This window comes from Antechinus flavipes, chromosome 1 (assembly GCF_016432865.1).
Source record: "Antechinus flavipes isolate AdamAnt ecotype Samford, QLD, Australia chromosome 1, AdamAnt_v2, whole genome shotgun sequence".
Lineage (NCBI taxonomy): Eukaryota > Metazoa > Chordata > Mammalia > Dasyuromorphia > Dasyuridae > Antechinus > Antechinus flavipes.
This window is the reverse complement of record NC_067398.1, coordinates 260,994,659-261,008,869: the sequence shown is the minus strand read 5'-3', so window position 1 is coordinate 261,008,869 and position 14,211 is coordinate 260,994,659. Positions and strand designations below refer to the sequence as shown.

The following is a 14,211-nucleotide window of genomic DNA, read 5'->3' as shown; positions in this document are numbered from 1 at the left end:
CACTTAGCATCAATTCATGTAAGTCTGAAATCATCCTGTTGGATTGACTAAGGTGACAGGAAAAGATAATGATGAATGTTGGAGGGGATGTGGGAAAACTGGGACACTGATACATTGTGCATCTGTGAATGGATCCAGCCATTCTGGAGAACAATTTGGAACTATGCCCAAAAAGTTATCAAATTATGCATACCTTTTAATCCAGCAGTATTACTACTGGGATTATGTCCCAAAGATCTTAAAGAAGGGAAAGGGACCCACATGTGCAAAAATGTTTGTGGCTGCCCTTTTTGTAGTGACAAGAAACTGGAAACTGATTGGATGTCCATCAATTGGAGAATGGCTAAATAAATTATGGTATATGAATGTTATGGAATATTATTGTTCTGTAGGAAACGACCAGCAGAATGATTTTAGAGATGCCTGGAGAGACTTACATCAAGAAATGTGCAGTGACAAAGAGAGCCATCTACACCCAGAGAGAGAGTTGTGGGAACAATGTGGACCACAACATTAGCATTCTCATTCTCTGTTATTTGCTTGCATTGTTTTCTTTCTCAGTTTTCTTTTCCTTCCTTCTTGATCTAATTTTTCTTGCACAAGATAATGTATAAATGTGTATACATATATTGGATCTAACATATATTTCAACATATTTAACATGTATTGGACTACCTGACAACTAGGGAAGAGGATGGGAGGAAGGAGAGGAAAATTTTAAACAAAAGATTATGCAAGGGTGTCAATGTTGGAAAAATTACCCATGTATATGCTTTGTAAATAAAAAGCTTCAATAAAAATAAATAATTTTCAAAAGAAAAGAAATCATCTGAGAGGTAAACTATCCTATGTTGTTTTAATTTATTTATAATATCATACTTTATGTCTAGATCATGAACCCATTTTGACTTTATGTTGGTATACAGTGTTAGGTATGCCTAGTTTCTGCTATACTAGTTTCCAATTTTCCCAGCAGTTTTTGTCTAATAGTGAATTCTTATCCCAAAAGCTGAGGTTAAGCTACATCTCTGATCCTATTCCCATCACTTTGTATTTCTGTTTGCATTTTACTTTTTATCATTGTTTTTCTTTTTTTTAGTAAGCTATCTTAAACTAGCTTTTCTTTAATGAATTAACTCATTTCTATATCCTCTGACTCTTCTGCCACCACAAATTCACTGTAAAAAAAAATTAAACTAAATTTTCTCAACAAAAATTTCATGTATGTAAAGGCTTCTCTTAGAATATTTAAAATATTTATGATCTCACATTTGTTTCATATATATACTTCTGTATCCTGCTTCCCTATATCAAATTGCTTTTTTGTCTACTCTAATAAAGATTTTGCCATATGTGATATTCTTTAAACCACTTAATTTGGGGGAAAAAGTGTAGTAATGATTACAGGTACATTAGGTGGGGATATATGTACATTCTGAATTACTTTGTAAATGTCACTTTACCTGTATTGTACATTTAGAATTATAATTAAAGCAAACTTACTAGATGAACAAAGTATTCATTTGTTTAATAATGATGAAACTTTCATTTTCATCTTTTTCCTATTCAGTTTTTAGATTGAAAATTCTTAGTGCAGTATAGCATACTAAAAATTTAAGTCAGAACAATTTCCCTTTATTTCTCCAGATTTTTTAAAAGGTGTTTCAATATATTTCAAACAATTCATAAAAATTAGTTTAAAGAAATCTTCAGTAACATGTTGCTGCCCCTAATATATTAACATAGTTGCTTGCTGCCCTCTACAGTCACATATTGAAGATGGCAGGTTTAATAGCTTTAGGGTATTTGATTTTCATCTAGAAGATATATCATTAAATACCCATTTTATTTGGTCAGTATAAAAACTGTTTCAAAATAGAATATGCAATTCCAAAATCTTTTCAACCCCTCTACTCTTTTTAAAACTGAAACAATATACTTGTGGGGCATAGATATTAAAGGGGGAGTTTCATTTAAATGATAATGAAAATTTGTAATTGGACAACCTTGAATATTTTTTTAGAAGGAATGAAAAATTTGAATAAAATCGTGGCATTTCCATAATTGAACAAACCAATATGAACCAATACTGTAGTGTAAAATCTACTGAAACCAAAGACTTTGTGCTGACTTTTATCATTTCAGTCCTTTTAAACATAGAATTGTTTCCTTCTAGATTCCATTGGTTATGAAATAATTATAAACAATCAACCAAATTTATTATTATAGATTTAAGTATTGGCAGTATACTGCCATATGCAGTAAACTGGCATATAAAGAATCAGCCCTGTATTCTGCTTAATGTTGAATGTCTTAACTTGAAAGAATATTGTGGAGAAAAACTATAGCACTATTAAAAAAGGAGCCTGTCTGTGGTTTTATTAGTTATTATTTTTCTACTAAGGATTACTACTAACTTCTTAACATAGTTTTGTAAGTTTATTAAAACTTTACCTTACCAGTTCCAGTGGGCTTGTGATGGAGAGAGCCATCTGTACCCAGGAGAGGACTATGGGGACTGAGTGTGGATCACAACATAGTTTTTTCATCTTTTTTTGTTGTTGTTTGCTTGCATTTTGTTTTCTTTTTTCATTTTTTCCCTTTTTGATCTGATTTTTCTTGTACAGCTTGATAATTGTGGAAATATGTATAGAAGAATTGCATAGGTTTAACATATATATTGATATTTTCTTCTCTTAACAGAGATGGTGGGAACTTTAGATAAGGACTACTACTAGTAGTGTCAGACTTTTTTGATGTTGGCTAATTTTTCTGAACTGTTCATTTTTCCATCTTTTTCTCTTCTTTGTTATAAGGAAAGGCAAAGGAGGAAAAGATAAGATGAAGATATCAATAATAAATTATAAACCAGAATTTAATTGTATATTCCCATTTTCTGTTTTCTCTTCTGTTAAATGAGGAGTGGACTAAGTACAGATCCATAAATCTATATTTCTATGTTTTCTCAAGTTTGATTTAAAAGTCAGAACTACAATATAAATAATTCAATAATGCAGAGCTGTTTTTTGTTGTTGTGTTTATATTATTTCACATGCTTGGATGAAGGAAGTGATATGATGGTTAGTAATACTTATAAGGAAAGTACGATATACTTAAATTGTGTTTTGTAAGAATCATTATTTTTAACTTAAGACAATGAATTGGAATCTCCTAAGTTCCTTTATTTTATAACTACTAATAAATTTATTCATTGATGTAAATCAAGTAATGTGTTTAGTTGCTGCTTTCATTTTAAATATCTCTTGGACATATTTGGCATTCAAAAATAGTAATATATGTTAACAATTATTTTTTTCAGGGTGACCTAAAAGCATATTTGTGCAGTGAGCAGGAACATATTAAGGGAGACTCACAAATAATGCTGCTACAGAGAATGGCCTGTGAGATTGCTGCTGGACTTGCCATAATGCACAAACATCACTTTGTGCATAGGTAAGATCTTCTCATTTGAGGACTGTTGCATTGTGGGAAATATTTAGTTTTCTACAAAAGTTATCTTAACTGAAACACATAATTAATAAAGATGGCAAAATGAAGAATTTTTCAGTCCACAAATATGATTTGAGATTAAACTGCATCTTTCACTGTAAGCTGGTCTCTTTGCTAATATTTGTTATACTGAGAAGTTCCAGAACAAATGTTTGTCATTTTTAAATTCTTTGACAGACATCATTTCATCACTTGGTTTATTTTCTATGTTGATAAAGTACATCTTCTCATTCTGTATTCTCATTGCTTACAACAGCAGTTTTTACATAGTGGGTGCTTAATAAATGCCTCTTGATGTAACCAATTCAATAGGCTCCCTATTTCTATAACTGTCACAATCTGTGCAATTTAGAGTTTATCATTTACATTGTAAGTAGCATAAAAGGAACAAATGTGTAAATTTAGAGACATTTCCACTCCAAATATTCATGCAAACTATTTGTGCCCAAGATGTAATAGAGTCTTCTAAGCTTAAATTGGCTTGGTCAGCCAGTCAGACACACTATGCATTAATCCCAGCATAGTGATGTCATCTTGGTCTTCTTTAGTTACAAAGGACAGCAACCTGTTAGCTCCCAGAGCTGTTGCTATCTTAATGTACCATACCATTCCTATCCTTCACTGACCAAGAGTCTGGACTTAACATTCCCTAAATTCGAATTTTCTCAAGCAGAGTATTATTAAAATTCCATCATGTCATTTTTAGAAGATATTTGAGATTATGCAGTAATAAATACGCTATATTGTTATCTGCACATTAGCCACTTATATACGTTCTATAGTTAGAGTTGTTAAATATGTAGATTGTTAAATCTTCAGATTGTTTTTTCCTGGAAGAATTAATTTTTTAGGGTTTTGTTTAATACTGTTAATAGTATAATATTACCAGAATGTTTCAACTGAGAATATTAAGGTTACTAAGTTATTTAGCTGTCATAAATTGTTAAGCATCAAGTGTTATTCTTAGTATAAATGCACACTTAATATTAAGGACTGTTTTCCTTAAAAGTTTTCCTGGTGTGTAATTAGAGATATTTTAACTAGAAAAGTATAGGAGTTCATTCATATTACTAGTGCACATCCTTCATTCAGGAGTTTTCATCATTACACATGTAATTTGGCATTCTTTTTGACTTTCTACTTTTTTTTCTTGCTTGCTTTAATTTTTCTCACTTAAAAATAATCTAAGGATTCATGTATTCATAAAGCTTTGGTCTAAATAATTTGTGTAGTTGTTAATTTTAAATCAGAAAGCCTGTAGCAGTTTGTTTTTATACCATTTTACTTTCACAATTGAAATCTAGTATCTTAGGGGCTGCCCATTGAGTGAAGAAGTAATTTCTTCATTGCATCAGTGAAAGTGGGGGCCATCTTGCTTTAGGAATATGTGACAGCACAAACATATCAAATGTGCAAAAATATATATTTGTTTCTTTTTCTTAGATTGAGCATAGATGCTAAGGAAAATTTGATTTTTAAGGAAACTGCACTACAGAAAGACAACTTATTTTCTTTATTAAAAGTTAAACATATTTGCTAGTTTTAAAATGTACATATATAGAACAAGTGTACATTGTATTATATTGCTTGATATATTTTGGTCCTAACTTATTTAGGTTTGAGTTTTCAAAATTATAATAGCAACTAACATTTACATAGTACTGAAAAGATTGACAAAGTGCTTTGCATATATGATTTCATTTGATTCTCACAACATTCATGTGGCAAAGGCACATTGTATTACTATCCCTTGTAACCTCAAAAAGGTTACATGACTTAATGACCCAGGATCACTCAGCTGAGAAGCATCAGAGGTAGAATTCAACCCATGTTACTTCTTACTTCAAGTCTTGCTCTCTTAACATCACACTGCTTCAACCTGACCTAGAATAGAATGTGAGAAATAAGAGCATTTGCCTACAACTTTTATTCTTATAAATTTGGTGAATTCTAATTCTCAAGATTTTTTAAGAGCATTACCCTAATGTCAGATAAATCCAAGTCTACTTTGACCTTAAATGTTCTGTTTTAGTTGAGGTTAAGTCTAGATATCTCATTTTGTTCAGAGCCCCTCTCCCAGTCAACCCCCAAGTCTTGGGTTGGTTATTTGAAAGGATCTCTTAATGCCTTGATAGATTCTGTGAGTTTGTCTCAAGCAGTTGAAGTACTTTGGTTGTTCTCTTGGCTTAATACATTTCCTTCAATATCTCTGTTTCTTTCTGGGCATAATAGGTTGTGTCACATTTTGAGACAGAAAATATATGTATATATTTGTCTGCCTAAAAATTGCTTGGAATTGGTAGTCTATACTACCTCTATGAATTAAGATTTGAAATATATTCTCTGGAAAGAAACGACTTTTGCATCAATTCACTGCCCAGGCTCATCCTCATGCACCTAGCAGATAACTTTGTTCACTTCCTTCTTTACTGAGAATAGTGAATCCATTAACTCTCTTCCCATCAAAACCTCTATTCTTTCTCCCTTTTCTTGAATTTTTAGGCTGTATTCCCCACCTACACTTTCATACTATTTACTCATTCCTCAACATTCTGCCTCTGGGTTTACATTCCCCCCTTCTCTCTGGGATCACCAATGCAATCATTAATCTTAGTGGCCAAATCCAATTTCTTTGACTTCCACAGCTCTTTCCATTATTCCATAATATTTTTAAGTTCATTAGAGGGGAATCATTATATTGATCAAGGAAAACAAAATATAGGAAGGAATTCAGTAGATGAAAAGGAGGAAATAGGATACCCTAGAAACAGGGAAAGGTCTTGAATGCCAAACAAGAGTGAACTTTACCTATAAGACAACAAGGGATCCTCTGAAGGTTTTTGAATAGAGAAGTGACGTGACCAAATCTATAAATAAGAAAGATCATTCTGGCACTGTAATGGAGGAAGAATTGGAATTCAGAAAACTTGATAGAAGGTAGAAGAAAAATAAGCCAGGCAAATAGAAATCCAAATTATATACCGCTCACAAATTACTCCATAACGTACAAAATTGATCCCATAACTACACTGCTGAAAAACTCAAATTAATTCTACTTTTGTTGGAATACATAGGAGTTGTTGGAATACACAGGAGCCACCTGACAGTGGCACAGGGAGATCCAACCCAGACCTGAAAAATGGATTACAGGAGGACATCCTCTTGTGAGAGGATAATACAAGGATACCGAGAGGCAGTTGCTATTCTCTGACCTCTCTGACTGAGAGGCAGTTGCATTGTCTGACCTCTTTCCTCTTCCCTCTGCCTCCAATTTATCTCATTCCCAGTTTGCAACACCTGTGTCAGCAAAGGCTGTCCTGCAGCTGCTATGCTATGATTCACAGCTGTGGAGGCCCTCGGAGAATTGACCTGTCCTTTAACATACTTTGAATAACAAATTTCCATCTAAATGAAGTCCTTTCTCTGTAGCCTTCCTTAAAAGGCCTTCCATGATTTTAGTGACTACCTACTTCTCAACTTCCATCTCATAATATCCCCCTTCATATACAGCCAAAGTTGACCACTTGCCATCTCCCAAACATTGCTTGTAGAGTTATAATGCTACTCTTGGAAGCCAGGTGATATGGAGGATAGAGTACTGGGTCTAGAATTAGGAAAATCTGAATCAAAACCAGTCTCACATTTTACTACTTGTGTGGCCCTGAGCAGTTCATCTAACATATTAACTCTCTTTCTTCAGCTATAAAATAAGAATCGTAATAGTACTTACTTCCCAGGATTGTTGTGAGAATCTGATGAAATATAAAGTGCTTTGCAAACTAAGGTGCTATATAAATGGAAGGTGTTTGATATGCCTGGGATTGCCTCCACTCTTCTTCTGCTTGTTATGTTGTTATATTTTATAGTAGGGAAAAATTAAGTAGATTATTGCTTCATTAGGGGAAAAAAAGTTTATTTGAGTCTCAGTGTTATGCAAATTACTTACCAGAGAGATACACCTTAATTTAGTGTTAAATTAATATTAAGAAGATTAAAATGTAACTTGCTAGAAATTCCTTTGACTACTTAGTTTTGGGGATTTGTTTGGACTTGTGACTTCATTAGTAAAATAAATTAAACTCTATTAATGTACATTAGCAACTCATCGGCATTTTAGTCTTACAGACTGAATTTAATAAATTTTAATATATATGTTTCACTTGGACAGTAAAATAAATTAGTTCTTTGTAACTCAGTACAGCTGACATAACTTATATAATGTTCATAAATTCATAAAGTGCTTTGAAAATTAATATTAAAGTTTATCATTACAGTCACTCTAATGTTTAATCAAGTCTTTCTTCCTCAGTAAGCCATTATTAATCACCTCTTTGTGCTAAACACTGTACTAACCCTAAGGAATACAAAAAAACAAAAAGAAGGCCCTGCTCCCAAGGAGCTCACAATCTAATGGGGCAGACAGCATGTAGCCATCTGTGGACAAACAGGATATATACATACAGGATAAAATGGAAATATAAACAGAAGATACTAGCATTAAGATAACAATATCATGTTACTCTTTGTACAAAGATTAATTTTTTTAATTAGTTTGCTCTAATTCAGTGAATTGAGTCAGACCTATGTTAGTCAGGTCCTTGATTTTTGTCACAAAATTGACTTTACCTTTCTCTTGCTTTTGTTTAGTTCTTCTTTTGTTTTCTTTTCCAGTGACTTAGCCCTGCGGAATTGTTTTCTCACTTCTGATTTAAATGTAAAAATAGGAGACTATGAAATAGGACTTGGCAAATACAAGGTAAGTTAGAGGTTTTGATTTTTTCCCCCTAATTCAGTTTCAAAGAATAATAACCTTTATGTTGACAAAATAGCACTCTTTGTTCAATGCAGGTTTGGTCTTGATGTAATTTTTAATAAGAGGGAATTACTGGTCTAATTATTTTAATGGTTATTTTGGCTTTTAAAAGGGGGTGGGGGAAATGGGGAGACAGGATAAAGTCAAAGTTGGCATCTGGAATTTCTTCCAGAATATGATGTACTTCTACATAGGAAATGTAATATTTCCTTCTTGTGAATAATAAGAAATTTTAAATAAGTGAATGGACAATAAGTTTTATTATTATTATCCTAATTTTTTGATTTATACAGGGATTTTTTTTTTACGTTGAAGATCAGAAGTTAAAAAATGAATTGGAAGAAATATAAATTTCCCTGTAATGATAGATGTTGATTAATTGTCAACAAATAAATTATCAGTATTCTAGAGAAATAGTTTTTACAAATCTAACATTGCATTTTGATATAGAAATTTATTTAAAAATAATAGCAACATTTTACTGAAGTTATTACAAGAAAAGACACCCTAGTAATGTTTCCATTACTTTGAGCCCAAAGTATGAGCCCTTACTTTATAGAATCCAAGGACCTGGGTTTGAATACTGGTCCTTCCACTTAACTCCCTGTGTGATTTTGGGCAAGTGCCTTAACATTTGTTAGCCTCAGTTTCCTTGTCTATAAAATGACATGATTTCTAAGATCCAGTTATAAATCTCTGAAACTGTGATCTTAGTAGCATCTAGTATTTAACACTGTATATATAAACTTCTTCATGTAGCCAATAAAATTAGTTTAATTCTGTTCCCTTCTGGATATCAGTTTTAATTTTCAGAACCTAACCCTGATGATAGTTTTCTATTTTGTTTGTTTATTTACATATAAATTACATAGATAAAATAATATATGGCTGACACTATAAGTTCCAGTATTTATACCCAAATAGTCTTGTTGTATGACTGGGGAGAGTTCATACACCAGATATTATGTGCCATCATTTTTCAGGAATTAAAGATCATTCAGAGCCATTCAACTTTTAGAAATCAGAGGATTTCATAGATGATCATTATTTATCTTTCATCCTAGGAAAGTTCTTTTATAACTTCAAAAGCAAAAAAAATATATCACTTTGTCCCATCTCTTTTTTATACAGGCATTTTTAGTTCATGTTAAATATCTCTTAGATAAGTTATGATGTGCATTAAAAAGTGAATTCTGTTTTCCCATATTCTTTGTCTTAACACCATAGGCGGATTATATTGAAACAGATGATAATAAAATTATTCCCCTTCGGTGGACTGCACCAGAATTGGTAACCAGCTTTCAAGAGAGATTACTAACTGCAGATCAAACAAAGTTTAGTAATATCTGGTATGTAACTATTTGTAGTTGTCATCTTATGTATCTTTATTTGGCAAAAAAAATAATAATAATAATAAGACTGTTAGCATTTTTAAGAAGAAAACTGGGTCATGTAGAATATGGGAAGAAAACTTTTTGATTATCCTTCATCTGATTGGAAAATTTTATAGCAGTTTTCTTTCATCTCTTTTACTTTCCCAGAATACATATTTTTTAAAAACAAAATAATAGAATTCAGCTGAAGGTGAATGTGGAGGTGGATATTAAATGATTCTGTGCTAGCAAGTGAGATTTTAATGGCTGTATTTAATGCTAGTTAATGGAATATAGTTGAGCTTGGTGGTTTCTGTTTAATATTTATTATAATAGCAGTCTATTACTCCTTTGAATGTTCTTTGTAATTTAAGATATCTATTTCTAAAAAGGAAAAATCTTGAAAGATAAAGTAGTTTTCCAAGGATATAAAGTTTAAAATTGTAACTTTCATTTTTGCACCTAATTTTATGTTGGCAACATTTAATTGTTTTAGTTTTGAATTTAAAAACATTGTATAATAATAGAGAATTCACTTTGGAAGTAAGAAGGCCTTTAAGTGCCCCAGGCAGTTCTCTAAGAGTATATTGTATATACACTGGGAATTCCCTAAACTTAACTGCATTACCACTACAGGAACAGGCTTTTTTCTGTCCCTCTACTCCTCTCCCTCCTGTCCTCCCACAGCAATGTACATTGCAGTACCACTATTAAATTATAAAGTCCAAGGGTAGAAACTGAATATTTTTTTAATCTTTGTAATTCCTTTGGACTCTGACACAAAGTTATATATATACAGAGCAGATAGCTAGAGTTTGATGCAGACATACTTGCTCAGTTATAAACTCTTTGAGAATAGGAACTATGCCTTAGATTTATGACAATACTTCTCAGCAAATAGTAGGCATTTGGAGGATTTGGAGCACCTCACTGACTGAAACACTGGAGGAGTGGGAAAATCTGACTTCAAATCTAGCCTCAGACACCTCAGACTTACTAGCTGTGTGACCCTAAGTCACTTGCCCCCATTTCTTTATAAAGTGGGGATAATAATAGCACCTATCTCTCAACATTGTTGTAAAGATTAAATGAGTTAATAATTATAAAGGGACTTAGCACAGTGTCTGGCACATAGTAAATGCTATATAAATGTCAACTTAATTAATTTGAGTTGGAAGGAACTGCAGAGGTTATCTTGTCTAATCGTTTGGACCCTGACAAGTAAGCGATTTGCCACCCCTTGAAAATCTCCAGTGCTGGGGTATCTTACTCTTTAAAGGCAGTCTATTGTACCTGTAAATATTCCTCATGATTAGGAAATGTTTCCTCATGTTGAACTGAAAAGAATACATCTCCATAAACAATTTTTGCACATTGCTCCTAATTCTTTTTGTGGGGGAGAGGGAGGAGTCAAGCAGAGCAAATCTTATCTTTCATGATTGCTTTTCAATTATTTGATGACACCTCATGTTCCCTTGCTTAGACTTGTATATACCAGCTAAAGAACTATAGCTTCTTTAACACTTTTCCAGACCCTTGCTTCATCCTGGTCACTTTTTTATTTGAACACTCCAGTTTAGACATGTGCCCAATTATGGTGGGGTTAATACTTCACCTCAATAATTAGTAGCTTGGTTGATTCATTTGAATTTGTAATTCACTACAATCTTCAAATCTTTTTCACATATTGTCCTCTTCCATCCTATTCTGTTGCAGTTGATATTTTTAACCCAAGCCTAGAACTTGATATTCAATTCAATCCGCTGTTGTTTTTTTTTTTTTTCCTCATGTCAAAATCCTGATTCTTTCATCCAATATGTTAAGTTGTCCTCTCATGTCATCTGTACTTTTTATAAGCCTTCTATCTTTGGCTGCATTTGTCAATAAAAAGAAGTATTGAACAGAAAAGAGTTCATTACTTAATGGAATTAATGTGTAGCTATTTTTTTCTAATTGATATACTTTCTAACTAAAAATAAAATAGTAAATAGTTCAAATATATTTGTCAAATATGTTAAAAAAAAAAATGGTGTAGTGGATAGAACACTAGACTTATGTCAGAAAGACCTAAGCTCTAATTCTTCCTCAGACATTGTCACTCTGAGAAAGTTACTTAACATCTTAGTCTCAGTTTCCTCATCTGTAAAACAGTGCTAGTATTAATAGCACCTATTTTAGGGATCTTGTGAAGATTAGAAGAGATAATTAATATAGGTAAAGTGCTTTCCAAATCTTGAAGTACTATATAAAAATTATTATTATTGCTGCTATTAAAAATAAGTCATCATAAACAGATTGACTTTATAAACATTTCTCAGTAAAAAATTTAATGTTTTCCATTTGGACTTGTATGAAATCAGAGCTTAGTAAGTTTCCTGAAATGTCATTCAGCTTTCAGATCTCAGAAGTTAATGGCAATAACATTTTTATTAATGGTGTAGTTATTCCTTTGTTTAGAGATGAGAATCAGGAGACATTAATGTGTCATGTAAAGCAAAAAGAATCAAAAAGCTCTAAGGTCACTCACAAATATTAATTCATTTAATATTCTTAAAATAAAATCTTTGTCCAGGAATCAGTGAGATGAAACACCGTTAAAGGAACTGATCACTGGCATTTTTAGTATAAATGAAAGGAGAAAAGAAGTTGAAGATAAATGGAAGAATGACTAACAGATTTTCTTCTTGAAATGATAAATAAGGGAGATGATAGGATTATTGGTTTTATTATGTTCCAGAAGGCAACAATAAACATAATTCTGTGAGAACTTCATCTCACTTTGTGGGCCTTTGAGTGAGCATAAGCAAATAGACTGAGCTTGTGCTCTAAATCTCTGGCAGAATAAGAAGAAACAGAAAAATCTATGTAGAATTTGACAGTGTACCCCAAAATTAATTATCATATACATCCACACTTACTGATTTCAAAACAACTAGACACAGGATAAAACAGGAAAACCTATGTTAGAAACAAAGGTCTGACCTCAAAAAAAAAAAAAAAAAAAAAAAACAGAAAAAAGATTTATAAACTCCCCAGAAGCTTCCTGCTATAGATATTCATAGATATGTTTTTCATTAAGAGAAAATTGCTATACCTGCAAGCCAAATAGCATTCATAAAAAGGAAAATTGACTACATCTGAACAAAAAAAATGATCATTGTAGAATTGGTTTTCTCTATGCTGTTAGATTAGGGAGTGGTTAGAACAAAATCAAAGTTAATACAAAATTATAAGTTAAAGGTGAGGATATTATACCATGTCTGAATTTCTACATTTCAACCTGGGGACATGGATAGTAAATAAAATTAAATAAAAATAAAGATTAACTCTCATTTGCCATTTCTTAGAGATGCATAATTGATGTAAAACAGTTGCTGTGATGAGGAGGCTAAAAGAATCAAGAAAAGGTCTTAGCCTATAACCCTTCATCATCTTGGACAACTGAAAGATAGAAAATCCAAGAACAAAAATATTGTTTGGAATCTTCATCATCATCTTTTCAGTATTTTTCAAATGAGCTTCAAAATTCTGAATTGGTAATACTCTTGATGAAAAGCATTTGAGGAGGAAAGGAAATTGTAGCAGTCAGCATGAAATCCAGCCAAACCAGCTTATTCCAAGAACACTATGTTTGTACTTACTCACCTCTGTGCCTGATGTACCATAAAGCAGATATTTAAGTTATGAAGAACAGACCTTACCAAATTACCTCTAGAAGAAATCTTTGGAAGAGCTAGGAGAATTTTATTTTGATTTTTTTAAGATTGATTTTCATAATATCTCAAAAGATGAAAATTTTTTTGATGATACACACAAACACACACACACCTCTTTACAAAACACATTCAAAATGAATACAAGGTAATCTTGGAATAGAAGGCACTGGTTAGAAGGTAGATCTAGAAGGAAACTGAGGAAATTGTAAAAGATGGAGATGAGGAGAGAGCTTCCTGTAGAGGACAGCTAAGCAAAAGTTTCGGCGGCAGGCTGCTGACTGTCAGGGTGAAGAGCAACCAGTAAGCAGTATGGCCAGAACTTTAGTGTGTTGAGAGAGAATAATGCACAACAAAGCAGAAAAGGTAAGAAGTAACCTGGTTGTAATGAGCTTTCTATGCTAAACAGAAGAGTTTATATTTGATCTTCAAGGAAATAAGGAATACTTGGGAATAAGATAGACAATTTGGTCAGATCTGAAAAATCACTTTGGGAGCTTCAAGGAAAACTGATTGGAGTGAGGAAAGACAAATTGTGAAAATCAATTAGGAGGCTATTTTAGTAGTCTTGGTGAGTAATGAGGAGAGTCTGAACTAAAAAGGTAGTTGTGTGAATGATAAAAAAGGCAATAGAACATGAGAAATGTTTTAAAAGTAGACATGACAAGATTTAGTGACTAATTAGAAATGTGGAATGAGGGTAAAAAGTCAAAGACTGCTCTGAAGTTGTGAAAGAGGAAGGGCAGAGATTAGAGAGAACGGCTTCTGTTTTGGATATGTTGGAGTTTGAAATATCTATGGG

At 32.3% G+C, this 14,211-nt stretch overlaps 1 protein-coding gene across 1 annotated transcript in view; it reads left to right on the top strand.

The window, feature by feature from the left end:
- Positions 1-14,211, top strand: part of LMTK2 (lemur tyrosine kinase 2) — a 104,540-nt gene that overhangs the window by 72,043 nt on the left and 18,286 nt on the right. Inside the window, exons 7-9 of the mRNA XM_052000719.1 lie at positions 3,320-3,453; positions 8,182-8,266; positions 9,551-9,672. Of these exons, the coding sequence (XP_051856679.1) occupies positions 3,320-3,453; positions 8,182-8,266; positions 9,551-9,672 (341 nt within the window). The remainder of the gene's footprint in view (positions 1-3,319; positions 3,454-8,181; positions 8,267-9,550; positions 9,673-14,211) is intronic.